The following is a 20,651-nucleotide window of genomic DNA, read 5'->3' as shown; positions in this document are numbered from 1 at the left end:
CTTCTCTACATGAATAACACAAATGTATTCAGCTCAAGTCCTCCGAGCTGGAAAATAAGATCAGTCAGGGAGCCTTTGACCCTAGTCCGTGGCTGGACGTGGATGTGGCAGTGAGCGGTATAGAACGAGTGTGCATGCATGTGCTCATGCAAATGTTTTACCCACAAAGTGCTTCTATTTGTAGATATTTATGCATGCGCACACATGCATTCGTGTACGTCTGTGTGCACACGCATAAAATCTAAGAAGCAAGTGTTCATGCTCTGGGGCGCTGGCGTTCATTTGCTGTAGTGTTAATATTCTGTGCGGTACACCTCAGCCACTGCTGCTATAGGTCTTTATTATTGTCATCTTTTTGACTGAAATATGAAGGAATGAGGGAATTGCTTCTTTGATTTGCCTGATAATAAATTCTCTGTCTCTTTGGCTGTCAGTGGCATTTATTTCTTTGTTTGATTTCTTCATTTTTAATCCACTTCAACATTTGGTAAATAAATGCTTTTTCATTCAGTTAACATGCTTGTACATGACTTCTTTTTGCAGTTGTGGCTCGACTGCAATCGAAACGATGTTAAATTAACACACAGGATGTGCGGCCCATGTTTTTTCCAGGATCTTTGCTACACTGACGGACACGCTGCTCTGAATAGAACTGTCCTGCTGAGGCATAATAGACCATCGGAGGTCCACTAATCTCAGCAAGGCAGGCGCACTGTGCCTGCTCCTCCAGCAGCCACAGGATATGAGATGCTGATCAGATTTCTATAATCAATTTACCAGAGCAGGAGGTATAAATCCTGTCCATTCACTCATTCTCTCTCTGCCCCCTCGCTCTCTGTCTCATTCTCCCTCTCTCTCCAAGTCTCCCCCCCTCATCCTTTCAGCACCCTGCTTATAGTTGGATGAATAATTCAGCAGCCAATGTGGTGAAAGGTGGAGTAAACAAGTCTATTGCCTAATATCCCGAGAGGCTGCCAAAGAGAGACGAGCGAGGGCAGAGAGGTAGCAGAGATAGGGGAATGGAGCAACACAGAAGGAGGGTATCTATGGAAAATGGACATCCAGAGTCTTTCCTCATGACCTGCAGTCATTTGCACTTAGATTGACTCAGAGGTTGCGCCAAAATGGCACAGCTGGCTTCAAGTGGTTCTCTCTGCTCCTCTCTCTCGAGCCACACATTGGCAACCATTAATAATGAAATCATACAGTGAAACACAACACCTGTGAGATAGGGTGGGAGGGAGTTCACTGTCCCAGCCTTTCTGAGACGAGAGCTGCCGAAACAAAAACGAGGATGAAAGCAAAGTATACTTCAGGCTACTGTATAAAACAAGTCATGACTCTCTGTCCACTCGCCGAATGTCATGGAGAATAACTCTATTCAGGTTTGAAGTGCAGAGTAAGTAGCTTTTATTTTGACACAATCAGGTATACAGGGACCCTGCTTAAACACGAGACACATACAAATGAGCAGTACAGCTTTTTGTGCTCGCAGTAAAGCTAGTGCGGAGAGAATTCAGAGGACACAGTGTGCTTACATAAGGAGCTAATGTAATCTCACACTGGGGTTCTATCCACTGATTATGCAAACAGAACTACTGATTGATGACTCATCCAAAATTCAATTATCACTCTAAACAGTTTTATCTGGAAATCAGATTAGGATTTTTTTTCAAGTACCGTGTTAATTACAAAGACAGCAGAATATTTGTTTTTGGATCTTTTTTAAAAATCTGCCATATTTATAAAGATGGATTCAGTTGATTCAAACGTCGAAGCTGAGAATTTAAAGCTCCATAGCAAGACACGTGGACTGCAGCTATTGAAGTGTTGTGGATGTTACAGATGCTTTGTGGCCTGAGTGGGTTTCTGTGCTTTTATATGAGGGAGACAGCTGTACTCACTGGCATAGTCTGGCTGCCGTGGAGCGCGCTGATTGCAGACTGAGCCTCGGTGTGTGTGGAGAACTTAACGAAGGCGCAACCTGGAAGAAAGAGCAGATGCACACCGCACACAGGTAAACACACACAAACATACAAAGAAGTACATTTACACATGTATATATTAATATAGAGAGAAATATATTGTATATCCTGTACAGTGTTCACTCAAGTGAGCCTTTAACAGTGTACAATATATTAATAAATTAATAATAATAATAGTTGAATTATATTTGACACCACAGAAATCGCTGTGCAGTGAGAGCCTCTCATTGCACAGCAGGCTGCCCAACTCCAGGCATTAGGCAGGCAGACAAGCAGGCAGAAGCTGCAGGCAAGAGATTGCACTGATGAAGCAGAAAAGCATGCTATTTAGCACCACATGCCTGTCTGTGCATATTAAACACGAGCTAAACTGGCTAAACTTAACTAGCAAACCATCTAGGTTCTCAGAACAATTAATTGTTTCTACGACAAGATGTTCTGATCACTTCTTCTGATTTGAACAAGGCCCGAAACATTCAAACCTCTTTGCTGTACTGTCCTTAAAGAACTATGATTTTCTCTCTTTAGGGTCTGGCTATGATACCTTTTTCTTTCAAAATCAACCAAGAAAGTACTCTTAGTAGAAATGATTGAAGGGGCAGAAACTAAAAGATGCATCACCATCTAATTCAAGACAAAAGAAAATGCATTCTCTGTGAAACTTGCAGTAACTGTCCAGCCGACTGCTCATGCAGGTCTCTGAGCTCAGTTTATTAAAATGTGAGAAAGCTAGAGCGAATAAAGATGCCCAGCGACTGACACAGAAACACATGTGGACTAAATCTGGGTCTGTTGTCTGAGCTAGCAGGACTATCCACTGAGCCACCGTGTCCTTTTATAATTACACCCCATTTTACCTAATTTCATTTTTTCATGTTAAGTTTCCTTTTTTAAAATTATTTAATCTGTCATACTGTCAGTCTCCTTATCATCTTCTCTGCTTGACCCAGTCACCCTGCCATTCTTCCTCTGTTAATGGGCTTACGCCTATGGACACCAGGCTATCACGATGCCCATTCAGCTGTCAAAGCACTGCCCCCCCTATTGAGATATGAATAGATCGGGGCTAGAGCTCGCGATGACCTGGACAAGGATTTTGCCACAGTAGTACAAACCATACATCAGTATAATTATGCATTTAACACTTCCTGCACCTTTTTAAATAAACTAAAAAAACTGAACGTGTGAAGCGGTGAGGAGGCATAAAATATTCTCTACATGTCATTTTGTATCACAGGACTTTGAGATGCAACATGGTGATGAATTTTTTTTCACTTGTTTAGATGTTTTTTATTTGATATGATATAATTATACTACTAGTACTGCTACTGCTACTACTACTACTACTAATTATTACTATAAAAAGACTTTCAAATGATACTCTCAGCCATTACCAGAAAAAAAGAATTGTGATGATGTAATAGAGGATAATGACTTGAGTGTTGACAGTTAACTTAGACGGAGCATAAATACTGCACAGCCACAAAGAAGAATGCAACTCGTTCCCATCCCCACAGTGGGGACACTTGAATCGTTTTGACATCCGTCTTTCTTTTCTCCTCCTCCAGCGTACTGCAGAGTCAGAATGTTCTTCAAACCCTTTTAGATATAATTCCATAACGATTTCCATAAGCGCCGGCTGGGGAATAGGCTTTAGAGACATGAAAAACCACTGGTCTCTTTGCTCTTTGTTGCATGGCTATCTCAGAAAGGGCTTCGGGATATCAACACTTCAGTACCTGCGTAAAGTCCAGCGGTACATTCAAAACAATAGACAGCAGCAGGATAATGACTGGGATTTTGTTATGCAGGAAATTCAGGTAAATACTGAAAAAGTGTTTGCAAAGCCAACAGGGTCATTTTTAAATCATTGCTGAATTAGGTGGGATCACAGCAAGATATCACATGTGGTGAGAGAGCTGGGTTTTCCAGGACTAGTAGCAAGACTAAAAGCAAAAACATTGTCCTAATTAGAGTAACGATAAATTTAAATATGGCATCTTTTAGAAACTATTAGACTTTGACAATCCCGTGTCCCAAACAACATAACGTTAAATTTTTGACATCAATTAACCAGTCGGGCTACTTGACCTATATCTGATGGATGTGCCGCACAGATTTGAGACACCGCAGCTGACACACACACACACTCGGATGCACTGTCACTTCTTTGTCAGTGACCTAAATAATGCTGTCAGCTGTATCACGGCTCTTACCTTTGCTGTTTCCGTCAGGACCTCTTAGGACCGTGCACTCTTCGATGACTCCGTAAGGCTCGAAGAGGCGGTAGACATCCTCCTCGGTCTGTTGTTTGTTCAGCATCCCAACAAACAACTTCCTGTCTTCTGGAACAAAAACAAGAGTCAAAAGATTACATTACAACTTTGACCTCAATTATGAAACCAATTTAAGAGCATACAATAGTGAATTGTACAGTAGAGTCACCGTTGGTGGAACAGAGACAGCAATTTAAAAAGGAAGTCTCATTTTCCGCAGGAACAAAGACACTTTCGTGGAGCCTCGGTACAGTAAAGTAACTGTCTAGTTTATTTAGTGCAGGTTGGCCTCGAGTCACATTGTATTATCTCTTTTCCCAGACTGATCATTTTAAATCTCCACTATAAGTGGGTTTAGTCCCATGTGGGCACATATACTATAGCAGCAGGGGGTAAGTGAGTGGTCAGGGGCTGGAAAGAAGAAAGGAGGGAAATGGTAGACTAATGAAGAGGTTTCTCACATGCTCACACACGCAGCCACAGAGACCCAAGACAATGAGAGAGTCTTTGGTCCTTTTAAAAGCAGGAAGGGGCTCCAGGCAGCTCTAACCTCCTACACACCACACTGTACTGGCTGAAAGCTCCAGTTCTCTCCCTCTTTCTCCTTCCCCTTTATTCATCTATCTCTTTCCTGCGTTCTTATTCTCTCGCTGATTCTACATTTTTCCCCTCATTCTTTTTCAACTGCCCGCCTCCCTCCCTTCCTCCCTTTATCTCTCTCTTACTCTACTAATTGCTGCTGATCCAGTGTTTTTTGTGCAGCCAGAGAAATATTTCAGTGTGCTCTTCAGTGAACAATGGCGTGTCTCTCCAGTGAGCAACGAAGGCTGGGAGACACGCCATGAATAACGCTGACTTTTCAACAGATAGCCCGTACGCCACCGAGTCCTGTTAAATGCTTTGGGATCTGATCTTTACCTTGACCTGACACGCTGTGTTTACTGATGTACTCTGGCCTTCCATGATTAATGCCACAGTGCAGCATGTCTCAGTTGGCAGCAGAAGCTCTAAAAATCTTCCTTTTATACAGATTGTTTCTCCAACACTGACCTGTGCCGTCACAGGAGACTGAGCGAGAGGCAGGACAGCAGCAAAAAAAAAATTGCCGCCAGGGGTATTGCCCGGTGTCGGGGTGACCTGCGACGGCTATCGATTGTGTCGTGCCGTTGCTGCTCTCTGACCCTGAGCCGAGCTGATACCCACATTCCTGCAGCGAGCACGGCAGAGAGTGTGTATGGACATGGCGCCCAGCTTCGGTTTCAGCGCTCAGCAACCCCAATGATGCACCTTTAAAATAATCACCCGTGTCAGAGCGTTGTCTAGGGAGGGGCATCCCTGGTGCCGGCTCCTTATTGCAAGTGGCAGGATCAGAGGCTATGTATCAAAATGGAAGTGATGCAATGTGACATCTGTCAGGGTGGATTGGAGAGCATTTATCTGCAAAAAAAGAAAAGCCCTGAACTGGAAAATGAAAGGCCAAGATGGTCCTTCCTTTTGCTGGAGGGAGAATATAAATTCTGAGGTTGGATCAGCGAGATGAGTCAAGAGTGGGGGATGGGGCTGGACTGCACATATTTCCCTGAATGCCGTCAGACCAAATCTTACATACGGTCCTGTGACAGAGAGGAGGCCATCTGAGCTCCTACTGTACCTACTTTGGCTCTAGGTAGTAGCTTATGCGGGTCTGAAAAGTACCAGTGCAGAACCTTTAACAGTTCTGTGCCTTTCATTCTTTATTGTATCACAATATCAGTTCACAGTGAATTACACAAAAGCCTCACAGTGTTATTGTCTTTTAAAATTGTGTTTATTCTAATTTATTTTTGCATTATGTGTGACAGAGGTATGGAGACATGTGCAGATGGTGACTGCAGAGTATCTGCTTCTTTTGTATTTAGCAGAAGTTCCTAATCTGCAGCTGCGAGAGAGAAAGAGATGGAGTACATGTTGTGGAACATAAATGTGCTTTGAAAACAAGCTAACAATGCATGAAAACAGATCATCTAGTAGATCTGTTCCACTGTCTAGGATTCTGCTCTGGCTGCTCTCAACTAAAACGCTCCCTTGGGAATTCAGGTCTTGTGTTCATTGCCAATAGAAACATTATCTCATTTATCTACAACGCTGCAGCACAGGCGGTGTGCAAACAGACACAAACAGAGTGAAAACACCTACAGTCATTTACAGATATCTGACAGGGGAGGGAAAAAAACGAACAAATGAGGGACAAAGGGAGGGAGAAAAAAATTAGACGCAGAAACAAGGATACCCTTGCATCCCTTGATACAACGGATTAGAGATAACAGCTCTCCCCCCATGACCACACGCACAGTATACACATGAGTGCATGCCCCACTGTTAACTATCTTGTAACTACAGAGTATTGACATTTTCTCGGTAATCACCTTAACCCGCCTGAGTGCTGCCGACTGCTATTGCTGCTAACTTCCATCCGCTAACTGCAGCTACAAAACTCTCACAGCACCCAAGGCTGCTGCTAATTGCAAAGCCGCTGCTAGCTGCAAGTGTAGTTAATACTAATCTCTTGTTTAATCACTGCTGTGTTACAAGCTGCAGCACATATTACAAATAATCTGCATTTTCACTGCAGTGCAAAGCTATATACATATGTCTGTTTGTGTGAATGATACTGATTTAAACAGAGGGGGGAAAGGTTGTCTTTTCCTTTGGTTTCGTCAATACCTTGTTTCATTACATTTCTGAATCTGGATCTTTTAAAGAATCTGGACACAGTGATATAAATTGGCATAGCCTCTGTTACTTCTTCCCTTTACTGTTTGTTTTTTTTTGTATGCTCTTCTTTCATAAATCCCGAACTAATACGATGAAATACTCAATTTTTCCCTTTCTCCATTTCTTCTAGAGAGTATCTTTCTTTCATATTTAGTGTAAAAAAAAGCTTTTGACAGAAACAGCGATCTACCAATTCATGGCTAAAGATGAGATTCAGAAGAGTGCCATGCTTATGCATGCTTTTATAAGTCTAATAAAAGGAATGTGTATTTATGCTTCTGCCTTTGTGCATACATAAAATAGTAGCCGTTTTTGACTGAGTACTGTTTTAACTGAATATTAGGTCACATACACCCGTAAAACAATGCAAAAGGCTAAAATTGCTAGCAACTAGCATTCCTCTTTCACTACCTTTAAAAACACATGCCTTAGCAATAGCTGTTCGAGGCTAGCAAATTGCTCCAACTGTGCAGTTTAACACAGAAAAACTGAGGAAAATAGTTGTATTGTGGTCTCCTTACATCATAATGCAACCTAGTCAAGTTGAATATCATATTAAATTAGAGAGACTCTGCGGGTTCTGTAGTTATTAAGAAGAAATATCATCACCTAAAGAATTCAGGGGTCCAATAACCACCAGCAAGTTCGCTGTGAAAACTGTACTGCATGCTGGCATTAAGATGCATTTACAGCTCACTGTAGCAGAGTACTGTATTCAACTTCAGTGACACACCACTGATGTCCTGATATTCAGCTCCCCATCATGTTTAATTTACTCTGAGTTACTAAACAGATGCTTGTTTAGAATAAATGCATTGGAAATTAAACTCCAGAATAATGAATTGGCAGTGTGCTGTCTCGTTATAAATATTGATTTCCTATAAGATTTATAGGTCCATTTGAAGCTGCTCTAATCAATATAAACTTTTCAGACTAAGCATGTTGGCCCTGCGTGAACTCTTAGAGTTAACAGCACTAAAGCAAATTAAATCAGTAATATTTCATATCTCAATTTTTCATGCTGTTGCCTAACCATTAAACTACGTGCATGACAAACAATAGCGCAGTAATCCCTTTCTCATGCGTGTGTTCTCAAGCTCAAAAGCACAATACTTTCTTCTCTTTGTTTCCACTGGAAGTTTAAAAAAAAAAACTCCTCTTCACAATAAACAAAAATACACCACATCTCCAGCACAGTCTAATATACTGTAGACTTATTGCGCTGCGTTTGATGATTACGCTACATTACTATGCAAGAATTTGACAGTGGATTGAGACTTTGTGAATAGCAATGGGGCAGAATGGGAGTTTTTGGAGCAACAAGATGAAAAGAAAAAAAGAGAGAAGCCGGGGAAGAAGAGACGCAGAGAGAGGGAGAGAGTAAATGTGTGGGAGAGTGGGAGTGATGAGCCCATACTGTAAGTTGCTGTGCATACAGTCCTGTAGTCCTTGATAAGCCAGGATGGATGAAAGAGGCAAACCATTGGAGTGGGTAAATCATTGTCAGCGGCGGGTAGGATGAAGGAAGCAAAGGGACGTGAGACAGGAAGGGAATGGGATGGAAATGGGAGTGAAGGGAGGAGGGAAAGCATACCAACAGCTTTAGGCGCTCCCTTGTTTTCAAATTTCCCTTTTCTAACTGTCTCTTTCTCAATTATTTGCAGCGGAAAGGCAGTATTATGGAAGGAGTGAGAGATATTGTGACAGAGGGAGAGCGTGCGCTATAGAGAAAAAGTACTTGTCGTAAGGATGGGGCGGTTGCTATGACAACTACTTATACAGCGGGCTGTCAGTCATGTTTCATTGGAGTTTGGAGAGGAGGAGATGAATGAAAGGAGCAGAGGAGTTGGGGAAGGAGGGGTTGGAAAAGGGTCATTTCTCCATCTGTCTGCTGAGCCCGAGTGTAAATTTGACTGTCAGGCTTGCAGATAAGGACAAATTATGAACAATATTAGCAGGCTGATAAAAGGGAACAATAATGAATGGATAAATATATTAAAACCAAATGAGATAGCATCCAGGCAGAAACAGGGGCCCTGAGAAGCCATCCAGGTTTTCTCATTTGAAGGGGAAGATAAGAGCCAGGGAGAGGCTATGAAGGGGAAGGATCTACCATATTAGAGTTAGCTACTGTAGCATACTTCCTTGTCAGAAGAAAGAAAGAACCAAAAATCACCCTGTAGCAGGAATACCAAACACTCTCCCTCCTTCACAAGCCTATTATACTTCTCCAGTGAGCAGGATGCCACACAATAACAGTGTCAGCATGTGTTCAAGCATAAAAAACACAGACTGAATGGAATGAAATTAATTAACCCTAAGAGATCACAGTTCTTAGCCAGTGGAATTGAATCCAATTTATTACATATAGGGCTCTAACTAGGGTTGTGTTTGCATTAATGAGATGCGTGCATGGATGTGTGCAAGTACAGCACGTGTGCACTCTTGTGTATAGGTGTGCTGAGGGCATCCTCTCCTACCCTGGGTATAGCAAGGACCACTGATAAGAATGGAGACCAATAAGGCAGCGAGCCTGAGGTTTGGCTCGGCCTCGAGATGAGAAAACCCTGCCAAATTGACGTCTGAATAATGAGTCTTTTATGTGCTGCATTAATGCCACAGAGAGGATGGACACATTTTGTCATAATGTTGGAGCCACATCACACACAACCCAGTTAGCAGGTTCCACCAGCACACCTTTAACTAAGGAAGAAATATGGGTTGATGGAATAGTTTGTTTACCAATTTCTAAACTAAATTAGCACTCCTGTGTGTGTGCAGCTGTCTTTTGAAGTTTGCATGCTAACCCACTGAGTTGACAGCACAAACCGTAAGGCCTACCATGCGCCCGCCCTAATGAGGTAGCTTATTAGCGCTGTTTCCCTTACGACTTCAGATGTTGCTTGGAAACAGCACAGCAAAGAAAACAATAGTGTAGATCCAACCAAAAAGCCATCAAACCTGGAGCTCGCTGATGTGCAAATTCAACACATTGTTGAACCTCATATGACTGAATGAAGAATGAAAACTAGATTTACTGACTGAATTTAATTGTTTATGAATGCTAAACACACTGTATTTTATTTTGATGCTCTACAGTCTACAGCACCGTCAACCATACAATTCTACAATTCATTTTTGACACGTTAGCTTTAACAGGCGCTACAGACCTGCTTCTCTAACTCTTGCAGCGCCTGTGGTGACAATGGCTTGACTTCATGTCATAGTGTCATCATGTTGGTGTCGAGGCTTGTCATCGGCAGCCGCAGCCCGTAAAACCCATCAGTAAAAATGCCATACAGCGGTGCACACAAGGCCTTGATAGTAATTCTTCAGAAACAGTGCATCCCTCAGTAAGCACCCCTCTGGGACAGATTCCGCTTCACCGCTTTAACATACATATAGGTATACGCTGCAAACATGCGGGAAGCAACACACAAAGTATGCAATTATCTAAACACACAGACACACGCACGCACAGAACAGCAACTACATCAACAGGCACACTAAAAGAAACATTTACTATGCATGGTCCATGTATCGTATACACCGAGAGCCAAAAACACTGTACAAACAAACATGATCGCAATGAGTAGGAGGCTGCGGTTGGTAAGTGTTGCATCACAAGCCCTATAGCGTTTTAATCGGGCCAAAGAGCTTAAGATCAAACGGTAACGTGTTACCAAACAGCAGCCTCATAAGAAAAGACAGCTTCTATATGCCACAAACGTCCCCCACACACCAACCGAGTCTTCTCCATTTCTGAGGGGATTTGGAAACTAGTGATCATGAATTCTTTCTGTGCGCTGGCAGAAATAATGATGGATAGCATATATGACACCTAAAAGACTCACCTGTGCATCTACACACGCTCACACATGTTTGTATATAAATGCGCATATAAACACATAAAATGCACATACAGCAAAGATTGTACGCATTAATGCGATCTAATGGCTGCTTTGTTCGGTGCTGCTGGCTGGGGGATCCCAGCAGCATCTTGGCCCCCACTGGAAGCCTTGAACATACAATTACAGGCCCCTGAATTGGTTCTCCCTCCTCTAAACGTTCCATCTAAGACCTCTGAGGTGTGTAAGTGTGAATCTTGGCGTGCACGGTTGTTTTGTGCGCTCTTGCTTTCGGTACAGTTACAGTCAGCTCATCGCCCAGTTGACAGCTTACACTCCCACCTCAGAGGAGAGCAGCTGAAAGGAGAAGAATAGAAGCAGAAATTGCTTAAAATATTTTATCGCCGCCATATACGTCTCAGCAAATTTACACTCAATATGATAACAAATGTGAAATATTACTCACAGCTTTGTGTCGACTTCAGTGCATTAAGGCGCTGGTCATAAATCCTGAAACTGCTGTGCAACTTGCCTACGTAGCTACTGTATATAAACATTTACAATATGGCTCTGCTATTTATATTCTCTCCCTTCATAATGCCATCTGAAGGGCATTTTGGCATCCGTTATATTATGGATTTTTTTCTCCCACATTTTCCTCTATCCCATTTATTGCCATTCTTCTTTCCCGTCCAGATTGTATTTCTATACAGTAGAAGGCCTTTTACCTTTGGCAGTATTCAACACAGCGCTAGCCTGTTTCTTAATTATTTTCTCATCGCTCCACTGACACTGATTCATGAGGGTAACGGTGGACACACCCCCATGGCCAGCCCCCTCGCCCAGCCTCCTCCCCACCACCCCTTCACATAGTTTTTCTCTCTTTCCTACCTCTTCCTTACAGTAGAGTTGTTCTCAGCTTACAGATTCAATCATCTCCCGGACGTTATTTTTCTTTCTCTCTGGTCCCATTTTTGGCCCCTTCTGCCTCAGCATCTCCATGTCTTTTCCTTCTCTCACATTACCCTGTGATTATCTTGGCTGGCTAATGAGTTACCTTCATGGCAACTCATTAGCCAGCCAAGATAATGCTTATTTTCAATTAATTCACTTTGTCTTATATGGAGAGGAAATAATGGACTTCATAAAGAGATGACTAAGGACTTCACCATACATTGAATCAAACCAAGCTCCACAATCCCCCCTACGATGTGTCATATCAGTATCCTCTGACTTCTTGACCTCTCACCCCAAACAGCCTGGTTCTGCCGGAGGGTTTGTTCCTGTTAAAAGGGAGTTTTTCCTTCCCACTGTCGCCAAAGTGCTTGCTCATAAGGGTTATATGAATGTAGGGTTTTTTTCTGTATGTTTTACTGAAGGGTCTATCATTAGGAAAACCATCATCAGAAAAAGGACAATAGGAATTTTCGCGGTAACGCAAAGCCGAACTAATATCTTAGAGAGCAACACAGTAAAGCAAGTAAAAGTGAATAGAAATGATGGGAAAATGGGCGCATGAGTTTGCCAGAGAGAGAGAAATGAACCAAAGGAAGCTTAGGAGGAGAGAGCGAGGGGCCATGCCTAACTCCAGCTCAAGAGAGAGTGAGGACGTACCAGAATATGGGCTATCTCTCTGAAGCTTTGTCTGCAAGAGCAACTGAGCTGGCAGATGACTCTGCTGCACATGGACAAAAGAGGCTTACAGGCCACCCTGCATGTCAGCTTTCCCCAGCCAGAAGTGTGAGAGCTGTAGGGGAATATAAGGTGCACTCATGCACTCACCTGACTAGACCTACAGAGACCTCGGTGAAAGTGGATTCAGATTTTCTCTATGACTATACAGAATGACATCAGCCAGCAACTTTGGTTTCCATAAATTGTAGTCTGGGGCAGAGCGTTTCTTTACTCGAAAAAAAAAAAACTGCAGTGTTAACAGTTATAAGATGGGGGGGAAATGATGTATGAGGCGAGGGTGCAAATACATAAGTAAATGCATAAGCTCTAAAGCATGTTACTGGCATATTTTTTATACTTTACTGTTTCCATATTATTAGCTGGAGCAGATTTTTCAGGAGGCAAGATGCTAAACTTGGAGGTGCTTTTTTGGGAACCTTTTCCCTACTTTTTCTCGTGTGTTTTTTGTATGCACAGCCTCTGTACTGCTGATATGACTGCAGGGGGAGGACCTAACACTGTCAGTCACATTGACAGCTAAGCTGCCTTATCTGCTCTCTGCTGGTGCACTTTTAATTGGCTAGACGGTCAATCTGCACCTTTTAGAGGATGTAATTGCACCAAAAGCATTTCATAATCCAGGACAGCCACACTGTTTTTTGGGCCTAAGGCGAGCATGTGCACGAGGCTTTCATATTCTTGTGATTTTTTTTTATTTTTATCCCTACTTGTAAGAATAATCATTTTGGGGAGTTCTGCACCACTGTACTAATGAACTCCTGCAAAGGTTTTTATAGCAGAGCATTTATAGCAGAGAAATGTGTGTGATGACTGAAGGTATCTGCACGATTATTACTGTAGATACAGCACGAAGCTTACGTTGGAGGCTCCTGACACAAAAATTTGACGTGAGCTGCTTGCTGTTGAAAAAAAAGAAAAAGAAAAAGCTGTGCTGGTTTGTGTTTTATCAACACGACAAAAATTGTTACAGGTTTGTAAGGAGCAGAACTATAAGAAAGGAAAGATGCATCGCCATCTTCATCAAAGCTAATGCTAGTGGATGAAGCAACATCATACACCAGCCGAGCAGGTAGTTCTTTGCAGCATATTTGTAAGAATATTTCACCGGAGAGAAAAATAATATGCATTTGACAATATAACAATGTACTTGCTTTTCTCTTTCACTTGTATTTTCTCTGCCATCCCGGATAAAGGCATTTCAATTTTCTCAAAAAAAAAAGCAGCCGTACATGCTAAAAAACACACTATTGTTGCAGATGAGAGGCTGAGTGACATTACAAATCTTAGAACGTTGAGGCATGTTCCTTTTTTGGGGGGGCTGGTATGGAGGATGAGTCGATTGATATCAGAACTGAGAAAGATGAGTGTGGATATGCACATGTTTGAAAGCACACACTGAGTCTTGTGCATGTGTGTAAATTTGTGTTTCTTCAGCTTGCACACTCGTTGGAATGGGCAGCTCTCTTTGTCTACCTCCCTAATTTCCCTGACAGCCCATTTGTTTTCATTTCGAGGATATTTTGCTTCATATATAATGAAATAAACATCTATATGTTGTGCAAATCATCAAGAGGAAAGCTGGCATTCCTCATCCGATGTCAGATACATGTTGGCATTGCTATTATACTTCATCCATCAGTTTTATTGGATTTGTTTATTGTCACAGCAAATCATCTAGTGTCCTGTATTAAAGGAAATTACAAAGCCTACACCCTGTCTAAGAAACCAGTGAACTGTAAGACTACCATACTTTCCGATTTAGCGTGCAGAATGTGTATCTTGGAATAGGATTTTTTTTTGAGGTAGTGAAAAAAATTTGAACCCGTCAAGCTAGCACGTTACAGCATTACTTTGGAAAAGGACTGTCTTTTCTTTTTCATCAGCTTAGACCAAACTATCAGGCAGATGGCCTTTTCCTCTACCCCTCTCTCTTCTTTGCTTCCTCTCTCTCTTACTGACAAACCTTACAGTAAGCATTTTAATTCCCCCTGACCTTTACTGATCTCACCCAGGCAGTTTTGCCCATTGCTTAGGGCCAAAACAAAATGAAATTTGAATTTCCGCTCAGAATAATTTAAGAAGATCCTTTCTATACAGGGAGTCTCAACTATTTTGTAGTTTGGGTGCTGCCAACTTACTAAATAGACTTTCCGTAAGAGCTCTCTCTCTCCCTCTATTTTTCTTTCGCCTGTGGGACTGGGGGATCACATATAGTGTGATTTGAGCGTGTGAGAATGGGAAAGACGGGGGAGACTGAGTGAGCACAACATCCCCAACCAAGTCCTCTGTTTCGCATGTATGTGTGCACAAGCACATAGCATACACACAAACACAGACGTGCTCCAACTCCAGCACACTGAGCACCAGAGGGCTTTGTGTGCAAGGCTGAGAAATGCCATGTCAGCACGTACCACATGGAAGTTTAGAGGGGAGGGAAAAGCTAAATAGTATAAAAAAAAAAAGGGAGTGTGTGATGAAAAATGCATGGAGGGGAAAGGGGGACAGAGGCTCCCTGTACACAGCTGTCTACTAGGAAGCTCCTAAGGATCTTTACACTCTTTATCCAGTTGCCTCTACTGACAGTGCCCGCTTCCCTGACTGACCACACACCTCTAAAAGTGAAACTACATAAACTTATGCATCCTCAAACAAGAAATATTTGTAGATATTGCAGCTGTAACACCAGTGGTTTACACTCAATTCTGCAAAACAGTGAAGAACTGCAGTTAGTAGCTGAAAAACTATTTTAACTTTATTTCCATCCATAAATGCAAATGCACAGAGCTTTATCCGTGTAGCACAAAATACTAAACCAAGGTGACTTTTTCTAAAAGCGTGCTCATGTGCAAAATTAGTTTGGAAGGAAAATAAAACATATATTAATTATATACAAACAACTGATTTAGAATGTAATAAGATGCCTTTCTCCTGCTAAAAAAGGTTGCTTCAAAGCACAGCACAGCATAAAATAGATGCTCAAATACTCCTCCAACCCACTTTCAGTTTAGTTGATTGCAAACCTTGTAAGCTGTCATGCCGCAGTCTGGTGCTGGTTATAATCAAAGAAGTACTGTTCGGCTCTATTCTTCTCTATTCTCCCAGACAACCTTCACAAGTCTCCTTAATCACACTGTAGAGGTGACGTAAGGATAGAGAAACACTGGTAATTAGACACCTGCAGAACAACTCAATTAATCTGAAATAAACCATCTTGTCCAACTGTGCTCATATAAGAAAAAGGTGATTTGTCAACATATGTATTTATGCTATGGATATTCATTTTCCACTACAGGTATTTTGGTTAACTATCTTTTCCCACGGTGTTCGTTTTTACTGCATAACTGCACGACAACGTTAATCTGCAAAAGACGCCCATGTTGACAAACCCAGTTATAGAGCTTTAGGGGGGAAAGGTTGGGTATCAACACAGAAACGGAATGTAAATCGGCAAAGCTCTTGTAAGACACACCTCGAATGAGCCTACTAGACCAAACCCTGCTCTTTCAAATTAATTCATCGTAGCTTGGGCATTTATGCACGCTAGTAATTGTGGTTCGTGCTTAAGGTAATGTCGCTGTGCACGTGTTATGTTCTGGGTGTTGTTATGACAGGTCATGCTTGTCAGACGGCACGTAGACATGTTGAGCTCGAATTTGATTTTAATCCTCTCAGTGCTTCATCAGCGCTTTATCAATCACACCACCTGTTCTGGGAGGATTGGGTGTTAGTGAGTCAAAAGAGACGAGGGACGTCTGCATTTCAAATATCAATCACCGCCCAGTTTATTGAAGGATTATCTGAAATTAGTTTAGTTAATTCATCATTTTAAAGGACAGTTGCTTTGCTCCTGATTAGTTATTGTACACACTTGTCAATTACAGATCCCTGGAGAGTCTGTGCTGTGAGGAAAAGAAAGAAAGGAGACAGTCTGGTAGAGGAGTCAGAGAAATAATTAGAGAATAAAATACAGAAGGAACGGACTCGGCCATCACCTCACTGAAATTAAAGATAAATATTTTCGTCTCCCTGCTAATACGTTGATATAGCTGCAGAGTAAATAAAAAAAATGAAGGCACTAAATATTTTTTCTGGTTTGTTTGTGGAGGTGGATGTTGTGTGGCGGATGCGGTTATAGATGTTGTGAATTAAAAGAATCAATGTGTGAGCCTTTGTACAAAGAGGCCAAGTGGAGACCATCGCATTGACCTCTCCGCAGGTTTCTATTCCCATAGTTACTGTTGCTACGATACTGGGCTCAGCTCACCACGATATAAATGGCTAAACAGAGAAACCCTGTCAAAACCCGGTCAGAGACAAACACTGAATGAGGACGTACAGTAACGTATTTAATGCAATTTCAAATGTACAGTTCATTTTTTCCCATCTATCATAAATGATATGACTAAATAACATAGCAAGCAGTTTTTAAAAAAATGAATGTGAGGTCAATATTGAAGTGTGAAAAACACTATTTTAGGTTTATTTGACATTGAACAAGCATGCCAACTTCTACAACCATATATCATGAACACAATAGGTTTTTAAACCAGCGTGTCTGTCCAGAAAACATGTTTTAAAAGCACAAATCATCGGAGAAGGACAAGGAGAAAAATATAAACAAGCTTAAAATGTCCGCGGACAACAAGGACACTGTTCTTTCCAAACTCTGTTTTAAAATGATTTCAACTACCACACCCAAAATAACAATAGCTCAAATCTATTCATGCATTGTTTGCACCTGAACAACACAGGGACGACTGATTTTGCTTTACAGTGGCTGTTTGTCCTGTTTCAGTAACCCACAATATTCATTTCTCCTTTTTCTCTCGTCGATGTTACCATCTCGATGTAAATAACGGTGGGCAAAATATATCTCATCTAATAGCAAAACATTTTGACGACCTGCCTAATGTTGTATTCGTCCTCCTCTTAGTGCCAAAACAGCTGTGACCTATCGAGGCATGGGTAACTCGACCTCTGAAGCTGTGCTGTGTTATCTGCGCCAACATGTTAGCGACACATCCTTTAAATGCTGTAAGTTGTGAGGTTCCATGTATCGGACTTGTTTGTCCAGCACATCCCACAGACGCTCGACTGGATTGAGATCTGGGAAATTGGGAGGCCGAGTCAACACCTTATTTTTGTGCACCTCAAACCTCATGTGCCCGTTGTTGCCGCTTTCGGCGGTGGATAGAGGTCAGTGTGACTGGCACCCTGACTGGTCTGCTGCTATGCAGCCCCATACACAACAAACTGTATTCTGACACCTTTCTGTCCGAATCAGCATTCAATTTTGGGGCAAAACGAGCTACAGTAACTCATCTAACATAACCATGAGGACAAAATGTTCATTTGCTCCCTAATATATCTCACCTGCTAACAGGTGCCACGGTCAGTATTTTTCACCTCACCTGTACATTTCTGCCAGCTCTGTAAGTACCTGTAAATATAGCTACAGGTATCACACATCATTAAAACAAGTCATTTTAATTGGCTGTTGAAAAATCCTGAGCCTCTTGCAGTCAGTAACAGGCACTACTTATACACCTCATAGATATCTCATACTAAACACCTGGGGCACGCTGGGGCTTCCAGACAGAATATTATATAATGATCACTTTTAATAATCAGCAGCTCTCTATAGGAAGTCCAATTTCTTCTTCTAGAGTGTTGATTCATTTTACATGGAGGTTTTTGCATTACTATTTCAATACGTTTTGCAATTCAGCGCCAAAGTGAGAAATGACGTTAAGTGTGTGTCCCTGTCACTTCAATGCACATGTTTCATGGCGCATATCAAAGGAAGAAAGAAAATGGATCCTAAGGTAAGCTACATGGTTGGTTTCAGTGAGAGCTGGCGGGGAGCAGGGTTTCTATTGCAAACCAGCCCAGTTAGAAGTCAAAGCTCGTGTGAAATTAACAGAACATTGAATATACTGTGTTATGTCAACCCTGTCTGCCTCTTTCTACCTGGACTCCTCCAAACCACTTTCACTCAATTCACTATTGCTCCGGTACCTCGCCCCTTCCCCGAAGGTAAAATATCCCAGGAAGCAATCCAACAAAATTTGACCCAATGTTCTCCTTGTAAAAGCAAAACTAACCCCATGTGCACAGAGGCAGGGCAGAGAAAATGGAGAGGGCTTTCATAAATGCAAACCAGTGTGCTCTAAAACCACAGGGGTGAATATAACCTTTTGCATCAGAGGACAGAGTTATTAGCAAAGCCAAAGTCAGAGCAGTCATTTAACTGTCTTCACAGTAACTGCTTCTCCCATTTGTTTCGGTGGTGAATCCTAAAAAAATAAATAAATACAAAGAAGGTAAGGAAAGTACAAATGCCAGAAAATGAAATAATGGAGTGTTTCTAAAATTTCCAATTCAATTTCCTCATGCTGACCTGCTGGTACAAGAGAAATCAATGCAGCTTGGAGTAAAGCGTTCTGAAGTGAGGGATGGCAATAGTCTCCTTTTTTCTCGTAAAAGCAAAGACCGTCTTTGTTTTGGAAGATCACTCGCTGAAAAAAATAAATCTCTCTAGAGTAAAATACTCGTACTTTGGCTGTCTGCAGGAGCAGGCGCTAACCTATGCGCTCTCTCCAGCTTTCAAGCGTGGCCATTACATCACAGCTTTTGAACTCCTACATTGTAATGTGCTCAGCGTTGTTTCGAATCGAAACAAGAAAAATTAGGCACACAGATGTACATATTTTGTCAGGATGAGGCAAAGAAAATACCATTAACCTCGAGTGTTTCATCAGAAGGCTTCAGCGGCAAAGGGAATTAGCACAAATGTCAATAAAAAAAAACAAAAAACAGACAGCAATTTCCTAATACTTCTTGTCACACTCGTGTGAAAAGGGAGCAAAATGAGAGATATTTACCTTTCCCTCCGCCTAAGGCGAAACCCATCCATCACCCGTGTCGTCAACACAACAATGTGGCCTGCAGGATTGTGCTGTGTACACCCTTTGCAGGCCTAAATTAAATCCTTGATCAGAGGTGTTACCTGGGATTAATTCAGGTGCCTCCTTTGAACACAGGAGGCTTAGACAAGAAATCCGGACCAGAATTACAGCCCTAACTTCACTCTATAGACATCAAAGACGCAGGGATAATAGAGGAACGAGAGGGAGACAAAAGTACTGTCTCCATGGCAGCCGGTGATGGAGACCTCGCCTACTGGGACTGGCTGAACATCACATCTGCTGACTTGAATGAGAGAACAGACCTTCAGAAACACTACTCTCTAGCTCGGAAGTAAGCTTTAAGGCGTGTCAGAAAAAGTAACGACTTTTTGCATTGGCACACAGACTGTATAAAAGAAAACGAATATATAGTTGAAATTTCAAGTCACTGTGGAAGTGCCTTAAACCAGAAATCACTCATCTAGCCAGCAGATGGTTGCTAAAGAAGTGCAGTTTTACAGAAGTCATTCAGAAGATCACCCTATCACCGAAGACGACTGTGGTTAGAATGCTAAAGCTGAGGGTTTAAAATGCAGATTCATGAACCAAAGGGTGACAGTGGTAGCATCCATCATTTATATACAGGCCATACAATGGCAATGCCTTTCGTTCTTTGTTGCATAATTTGTGTTGTGCTTATGCAGTGAAAGTGAATGAGCATGACGCTTGTCTCGCTCACACTTTCTCTCTGTGTTGGACGAATCAAAAGACACTTTATGGTTAAAAATACTGGGCCGCCTACGCATTACGCCTACAGAAGCTGCTCGCCCATGAGCAGCTGGCAGCCTGCAAAGGTGGCATCCTATTACATGCTTGAATTCAATAAGCTCTTTAGAGCGACCCATTCTTTCACAAATATTTGGAAAGGCCAACTGTCATGGTCCTGGGTCGTTGACCCAGCGTTTTGTGTTTATTCTGATTTTGTATTAGTTTAGGGTTGAACCTGAAGTTTGGTGTATATTCAGCCCTACCTGTGTCTGTCCTTGGTGCTCTGTTCATGTCCCCGTGTTGTGTTGTAAATCAGTCTGTGTGTTTCCTGCTTTACTTTGAAGGCTCGTGTCCTAGATTTCCTGTTTTGTTCTGAAAGTCTGTGTCTGTTGTCATTGTGTTCAGCTTGTCTCCTCC

The 20,651-nt window shown here is 42.0% G+C and overlaps 1 protein-coding gene across 8 annotated transcripts in view; it reads right to left on the bottom strand.

The window, feature by feature from the left end:
• celf5a (cugbp, Elav-like family member 5a) overlaps positions 1-20,651 on the bottom strand; it is a 187,997-nt gene that overhangs the window by 28,095 nt on the left and 139,251 nt on the right. For 6 of the 8 annotated variants that reach the window (XM_013909301.1, XM_013909300.1, XM_013909303.1 and 3 more), the window contains exons 4-5: positions 4,202-4,330; positions 1,905-1,984 (exon numbers count right to left, since the gene is read on the bottom strand). In XM_013909301.1, coding sequence (XP_013764755.1) covers positions 1,905-1,984; positions 4,202-4,330 — 209 coding nt within the window. The remainder of the gene's footprint in view (positions 1-1,904; positions 1,985-4,201; positions 4,331-20,651) is intronic. The other 2 variants (XM_013909305.1, XM_013909307.1) reach the window with 1 other exon arrangement.

This window comes from Pundamilia nyererei, unplaced genomic scaffold (genome assembly GCF_000239375.1).
Source record: "Pundamilia nyererei isolate P.nyererei 1_Seehausen unplaced genomic scaffold, PunNye1.0 scaffold00023, whole genome shotgun sequence".
Classification (NCBI taxonomy): domain Eukaryota; kingdom Metazoa; phylum Chordata; class Actinopteri; order Cichliformes; family Cichlidae; genus Pundamilia; species Pundamilia nyererei.
This window is presented reverse-complemented; position numbering and strand designations above follow the sequence as displayed.